The sequence below is a fragment of the Arachis duranensis genome, chromosome 3, assembly GCF_000817695.3.
Source record: "Arachis duranensis cultivar V14167 chromosome 3, aradu.V14167.gnm2.J7QH, whole genome shotgun sequence".
Taxonomy (NCBI): domain Eukaryota; kingdom Viridiplantae; phylum Streptophyta; class Magnoliopsida; order Fabales; family Fabaceae; genus Arachis; species Arachis duranensis.
In genome coordinates, this window is record NC_029774.3 from 8,771,430 (window position 1) to 8,779,527 (window position 8,098).

Here is an 8,098-nt window from a genome sequence, read left to right on the forward strand (position 1 = left end):
ATATCATTTTATTAGAGAACATGTGCAAAATGATACTATTGATATTCAATTTTTAAAATCTGAAGATCAACTTGCTGACATTTTTACAAAATCCCTCTGTGAAGACAGATTCTGTTCACTAAGAAAAATCTTGGGAATGTTTGATTTAAGTTCTGTTGAGAATTTGTGAAATTTTGACTCTGCTCAGTTTTGTCTCGTAGGTATGGACGAGATAAAAATACAAGCGTGTTGGAGAAGCTGTAATCAAGGGGGAGGCTGCGCAGAATTTATCTTTCATGGGCCCCACAAAATCTCTTTGACCCCACCTTGACCTTTTGTTGGTTCCTCATTTTATGAGGATCAAAATCTTTTTGTTGTCTTATCAAATCTTATTGGAAGTGGTTATTGTCAAATCAAATCCCTCTCTCCATCTAATCCCTTGATTCTAGGAAACCACCTTTCAATTTATTTCAAATAAAAGGGAAACCCCTTGGTTAATAACCGCGCCATAATAGTCATTAACTTCCTCCATTATCTCTTTCCAATCAACATTTAATGCCCTCTAACCTCTCTCCACTCACCACACCTTCGGGCATCACTTCATCTTCCATCCCCATTCTTTCCCTTCACCATGAAAAAGAAAACGACACTTAGAAGAAGTGGCCGAACCCCCATTCCAAAAAGTCCACCTTTTTCATCACCTCAAACTCACACCCATATCCATCTTCATTCTACATACTCTTCTACTCATACACCCCCCTCCAAAAAGACTAAAACTATGCGCCGGAAAGTCATTACTCGGAAAACTTCAGAGAAAGGAAAGACAGGAAAGAACAAGCAACAGAGTGTTGAAGAAGATGAAGAGGAATCACACACTTCACCCCCTCCATCACCACACAAAAAATCCACTCCACATGCATCCGGAAAAAGTTCTTAGAAGAAGAAAAGCTTTGTGTTACATGATACTAGAGAACCTGCAAATTTGGAATCACTAGAATTCAAGAACAATTTTCATAAAACTCACTCACATTTTGATCCCTCTCGGTTCTACTCTTGTGCCTTCTATGAATTCCATAAAGAGGTTTTGCTGAAACGTCATCTTTGCCCATCATACTTGGTAAATCTTAAAAATCTGGTCACCAAAAGAATTAACGTTTCTTTTCTGTTCGATGCTCTGAAGTGGACCCCATCGGTTCACATCCAGAAACTTGTTTACCCGGGGTTGGTCCGGGAATTCTATGCGAACATGCGTTTGATAGATGACTCAATTCATTCTTACGTCAAGCGTGTTTACATGACTCTCAATCCTCAAACCATAAGCGCTGCTCTTGGGTACGAGGATGAAGGACCAAAAGTTTACATGATTGATAAATGGGATGATCAAGTTGGAATCGCACAACAAACTGTCTTGCAACACATATGTGCAAATCTTTCTGGATTAGATAGATTAATCCCAATCCATCGAGCACTCAGTCCTGAGAACTCACTATTGCACCGGATCATCACTCACATCCTAACTCCACAAAGTGGTTCTCACCACAGAGTAACAATTTCTAACTCAATTATTCTCTTTGCCCTTGTTACTTCTTCTCCAATTTTATTTGCTTATATTATGATACGTCATATGTGGGAAATAGTTAAAAGTACTAAAAAGGCTAATCTTCCTTATGGAATGTTCTTCACATGTATCTTTGAGTATTTTAAGGCTGATTTATCTAATGAAGCTGTTGAGAACAAGGTTTCGATGATTAAAGGAGGAGGAGTTTCGGGCAAGAAAAGTAAGCGCTCAATGCCCTCCGAGCCGTCACTCAGCGATCTTGAGAGTCGTTCCCCTGAACCTTCCAAAGTGACTGCATCAATCAGGGAAGTTCTTAATGAATTCCTCAACATGTCAAAGTTAATGGTTCAATCCCACAAGGCTTCCCAAAAGTTAGCATATGAAAATGAAAAGGCCTAGAGGAAATGTCACAAAAGGGTGGGCTTCATGCTTCAAAGTTTTGAGGATGAGATGGGGACAGAGGATAAAGAAGAAGATTCTGACTCAGAGTTCAATCTTTCAGATGATTGATGACTGTTTCTTTGCTTTCATTTGATATTGGCATCTTTAGGCTCAATCTTATTTTGTAGAGGCATGACTTAATACTCACTGCTCTATGACACTTTGACACACTTTTGGCACTTTATTATGGATATTTTGTTGTGCTGTCAATACTTTTCTTTGCAGGTGCTCCTTGATGCCAAAAGGGGAGGAAAATAATTCCAAAATTGAAACTGGAACAGGGGATGAAATTCTGTGAGAATTCATGATCACCTCTGTTGATGATTAAATAATGCATTTGGTTTATGATGATTGATAATGCATTCGGTTTATCTTGATTGCTGCCATTATTTAATGTTTATCTTGGTAAAATGTATTTACTATGTTTATACTTACCTTGATAAAATGATTTATGTTGAATTTATTTTTGGCAGTTTCCTTAGTTCTTAATGGTGAAAATTGCTGTGTTTGGAAAGATTAAATCATGATTGAAAAATATTTTTTCTACCAAGATTGCTCTGATTTATTGAAAAATATTTTTGAACAGCAAGTCTTCTGTCAAAAACAGATTTTGATTGATTATGGTGAGTTTGAGCAGAGAATAAAATTATTGATAACAAATGAGTTTTGTATATCATTCAAATCTGCTCATAAATCAAGCATTTAGCATCACATAATGAATATGCTAAATAACATTGTTACTTGAGACTTGATTAAAATGTTACAAGCTAGTGCTTCCCTTGGTAAAATAGCATACATTAAGGAGGAGCCATGTGGCATTTAGAAAGGGGGAGAAATTCATATTCAAAGGGAGTATTCTATACTCTAATCTTTAATTTCTTTCCAATTCAATTTTTAATAATGTTTGTCATCAAGGGGGAGATTGATGAGTTTGGAAAACTCTAAATTAATATTTGTGATGACTAAATATTATTAAAAATAATTAATTATAAAATTATTAATTTGATTTTCATTTAACATATATTGATTAACAATTTTGTTGCAGGTTTTTATAATTGGGCCAAAAATTAAATGATATGATGCAAGCCCAAGTGTGATTTTATTTCTAATTCAGCTTTGTCTCAAAAATACTCAAAGAAGTATGGCTGAATTGTTGTGATATTAATTGGGCCAAATTGAAGCTATTATTGCTACAAGCCCAAATTAATATTGATGCTACAAGACCTAATACATGATCCGAAATATAATCCATCAGGAAAGCAAATGTTGATATTTGCCTTATACTTTCCAACGGATCTCAATTTCTACCATGTGATGGATTTTAAATTCAGTCAATTATCATTTATTGCATGGGAACTATGAGAGAGAAATTCTCAAATTGATTTGATGGTGATCATCAATGCTACACGCTACTCCATCTAAGGGAAGGAAAAGCAACTCATTGCAATTAATTTATTCTATTTCATTTAATTGCTTTTCTTTCAAACTCCATCTTCTCTTTCATTTCTTTCTTCTCTTCGGTCCTTACACAGCAAACCATGGAAGCAACTTTGAGTCACCGAAAAGAAGGAAAAGCAAGTCTGAAGACTATCATGATGATGGCAAGAAAACATAACAAAATAAAAGTATGCTGTGGTTGAGATTGTCACAAAAAATGGTAAGATTTGGTGAGGTAATCTCGAGCTCTTCATACCCAAAAAGAAAGAAGGAGATTCGGCCAGCAAGGAGGAGATTCTTAGAGGCATGACTTGTCTCTGATTCTACTCAACCACCACAGAAAGTAGCTAGAGTGGCGAAGTGATGGAAGAGGCAAAGATTGGAGCAGATGAAGCCATCATCATCATAAAGCATCAAGGGCCAGAAATCCATCTTGGAGAGCAAGCCAAGGATGGAGCGCTCGGATTGATCAAGTGTGATGACCAAGGAAGAACTAGAGGTATTTGCATGTTGGGTTTCGCATGAGTTATCTCTTCTCTCCCTGTGGCCGAACCGGTTCTGTTTTGAAGGAAAAGAAGTTAAGCTTGGTTTTGGTTTTCAACTGTGAAGGCTTCTCCTCTCTATAAAAGGGGTGAACAGTCACGGTTTGATTCAAGGAGAAAGTGTGAGAGTGCAAGGCACAGAAGTCTCATAGCTACCTAAGCTTACAGATTTTCTTCTCTTTCAATGTATTATGTTTAGTATTTTTCTATTTAATTTTGTCATGTCTTGAGTCTCATGGAAAAAGGCAAACAGTGAGGTTTGTATGAAAAAGTCATAGAGCGAAAAAAGGCAGAGAGTGCAAAATTAAAAGAAAAAGCCATAGATGTCTTAGAGTTCCTTTGTTCATCTATGTTGTGTTTCATGATTCTGTGGGAATATTCCCTTGTAAGTTGGGTTAACACTTTACAGTTTGTAATCAGGATGATTATAGTGAAATTCCATCATAGTTGTGATGGAGACTGGATGTAGGCTGCATTGCACTTAGTAGCTGAACCAAGATATATCTAGGTGTAATCTTCTTTCTCTACTACTCCATTTTTGTTTCTATTGCACAGGAGTTAAAATAAAAAATATATCGTGTCAAGTGACGAGACAAAAATAGAAAGTCTTGTGACTAGGGACAAGACAAAAACAAAAAAGTCTCCTCAAAGACCAAAAAGCGCAATCAAACAAAAAGGGGGCTAAGATTCAACCCCCCATTCTCTTAGCCACTAAAACTATCAACTCTTAAAACTTTTGATTATTGCTCTTAAAGTTGCAAAATTTTTAAATTGAACTTATTATTATCGTTTTTACAAAAATATTGTGGAATCAATCAAACTTCTAGGAAATTTAGTAAGTCTTAGTCACATAAAATTTAAACGAGGAGTCCAAATTTTAACAAGTTAACATACAATATCAACGCACCATTTACAAAAATCAATACCAAAACTAACCTGAGTTACTATTATAAAATTTAAAGATTAAATTGAGTCAATTATAATTTTAAGAGTCAATTTGAATCCAACTCCAAATTTATTACTTCGTACTCTACTCATGTCCTAATCGGTAACTCATTAAGAAGACACTAAAATATTGATAGGGGAATTAAAAGATGTTAACTCATATCAAGTAAAAAGGTCAAAGTCATTTAAGTCAGTACCTCAAGTTTCTCACGAACAATGACACGTAGTTGCAGCATGTGATAAATTCCAACAATCAAATATGTTAACTAAATTTTTTAATCAGGCACTATTCTGTCCCAATCAATATATAACATTTTTAATTCCAATTATTTTATATTTAGGAGTTGAATTCAAAATTAAGGATTATGAATTTGTATCAACTACTTCAATAAACTATTTATTAGTTCACATCTATTTCAATAATTTATCTTTTCTTATTAAATACCATAAGTACTAATTTTCTTACCTATAAAAGGGAATACAGAACAAAGCACTCTACAACAGCACCTCCTTTTTTCTTTTCAGTTACTTCAAAGTCCAAATTATAGCTTCGACCTTCAAGTAGGAATTGAATTATTGCACTTACAATATGACAATAACTTCTCAAGTTATTACATGCAAAGGTATGAAATAATTAACCATTTAAGCATATGCACATTACATTGCATTTTCATGCAACTTTGTTCATATTAGATACGATTAAATAAATAAGAATATATCTTGGTATGGAAATTTCAGCTGCAGTATGTTGGAAGGTTGGAGAGGGTGTGAAGATTGAAGAGATTCAAGTTGATCCACCAAAATCAACTGAAGTTCGACTTAAGATGCTTTGTTCTAGCATCTGCCACACTGATATCTCAAGCATTCAAGGAACTCCTATGGTTAATACTGTTTTTGTTTTCTTCTCTATGGAACTAACTTTTATGTTTTTCTTCATATTTCTTCCACTAATGGTACTTTAATGCTAACAAATTTGCAGTTTAATTTTTATCCTCTAGCACTTGGACACGAAGGAGTTGGGTAAGGAATATACACTCTAGACTGTATTTGGTAATTGTCTCATCAAAGAAATACAGAGACTCAAATATAAATCTATATAGAGAAGATTAGTTTTTCATCAACAAATTAAAGAGAACAAGTGTTGGTTATTAAGAAAATAGTGATATATCAAAATATTATTTTGACCATGCTATGTGTATACAAAAAATTCATTACTCTCTCTCTCTCTCTCTATATATCTATAGAAATAGGTAAAACTTCATCTAATTTTTTTTTTCTAATTCTATTTCTTATGAAAAAATTTATCCAACTTTTTTGCTACTAAAAATACTAAGGACATTAAGTGCAGTATGTCTATATTTTCATTCAGGATACTCTTGTTGAATTGAAAATAAATACTTCCTTTCACAAATATGCAAAATTACCTTATACCTTTCAATTCCTTTCCATAAATATATCATGAACTTAAATCATGCTAAAGGAACTTGTTGGTTGATTCTTTGAATGATTGATGCATAATGAAAAGCATTAATAACTGCAGGGTTGTAGAAAGTGTTGGGGATGAAGTAAAGAGTTTGAAAGGAGGTGATATGGTGATTCCAATATTTGTAGGAGAGTGCAAAGAATGTGAGAATTGCATTTCAGGAAAATCAAATTTGTGCATGACATATCCTCTGAGCCTAACTGGCTTGATGCCAGATAACACTTCAAGGATGTCCGGCAGAGGCCAGAGGCTATATCATCCTTTTAGTTGCGCCACGTGGTCCGAGTACACGGTTATCGATGTTAACTACCTTGTCAAGGTTGATCCAAGCATTAATCCAGCTCATGGCAGCTTCATCTCATGTGGGTTCTCAACTGGCTATGGAGCTGCATGGAAGGAAGCCAAGGTTGAAAGTGGATCAAGTGTTGCTGTCTTTGGTCTTGGTGCTGTTGGATTAGGGGTATGATTATCTTTGTCATTGGTATATGATTATAGTTTTTAGCCTTCAGTTTTATTAATAGTGAATTTCCTTGTAATGCAGGCTATAAGTGCAGCAAAATTGTTGGGGACAACTAAGATAATAGGGATTGACAAAAATGATATGGAGAGAGAAAAAGGTGAAGCTTTTGGAATGACTCACTTTATAAATCCAAGTAATTCTGATAAATCTCCTTCAGAATTGGTTAAAGAATTGAGTGATGGACTTGGTGTGGATTTTTCATTTGAGTGCACTGGAGTTGGCCCTTTGCTTACTGAATCATTAGAAGCTACAAAAGTGGTTAGTTTCATTTTTCAAGTTCATCCTTATAAAATTGAATTAAATCTATTATATAATCCTTGAAAAATTGCAAGTGAATCTAATTATAACTTTTTCATGTATAGGGATCAGGTAAAACAATAACACTTGGTGTAGGAACTGAACATTTTGTATCATTTGGTTTGTTTTCTATTCTTTTTGGAAGAACTTTGAAAGGATCAATATTTGGTGGGTTGAAATCCATATCAGACCTACCCATCATAGCTGACAAATGCATTAAACAGGTATATTCTCAGTCCACATACATAACATAGATTAATAATATCTTGCACATATTTTATTAATAATAATGTTAATGTCTCACAATTATGATGAATGGGTCATTTATTGCCGTTTTTCAAGAATTCCCTCTTCAAGAACTATTCACCCATGAGGTTCAATTAACAGATATAGAACAAGCATTTGAACTATTGAAACAACCCAATTGTATGAAAGTTGTCATCAAGATATGATATTATTCTAACAACCGAATCCAAAAGAGATAGAGCAAGTCCTCAATAATGGTTGGTGGTAATGATTCAATTCATACACAACTCCACATGATTTCAGAGGAAGATAAAATAGTCTCCAAAAGCTGTTTTATTATATATATATATATATATCAACTTTGAAAATTGATGGAAACTAAATGTATCTCTTAAAAAAAATTAACAATAATTAATTTGTTCTACCTATGAACTGTGTATTGTTATATTCAAATATATTATATAAACAATCTTTATGTGTATTGTTGCATCCAAATATATTGCAGAAACAATCCTTGATATTTTTACATTATTATGAACATATTTTATTTATTTTTATATGAATATTCTTTAATAATTATTAAAAATATATAAATTTATTTTAAAATTTCGTATATAATTAATAAAAACAACCATGTTACCATATAAATA

The 8,098-nt window shown here is 33.7% G+C and overlaps 1 protein-coding gene across 1 annotated transcript in view; it reads left to right on the forward strand.

The window, feature by feature from the left end:
- The first annotated feature begins 5,491 nt into the window (after positions 1-5,491).
- The window catches only part of LOC107477379 (8-hydroxygeraniol oxidoreductase-like), a 7,975-nt gene continuing 5,368 nt past the window's right edge, over positions 5,492-8,098 (forward strand). Inside the window, exons 1-4 of the mRNA XM_021137585.2 lie at positions 5,492-5,525; positions 5,641-5,783; positions 5,882-5,922; positions 6,443-6,845. Of these exons, the coding sequence (XP_020993244.1) occupies positions 5,492-5,525; positions 5,641-5,783; positions 5,882-5,922; positions 6,443-6,845 (621 nt within the window). The remainder of the gene's footprint in view (positions 5,526-5,640; positions 5,784-5,881; positions 5,923-6,442; positions 6,846-8,098) is intronic.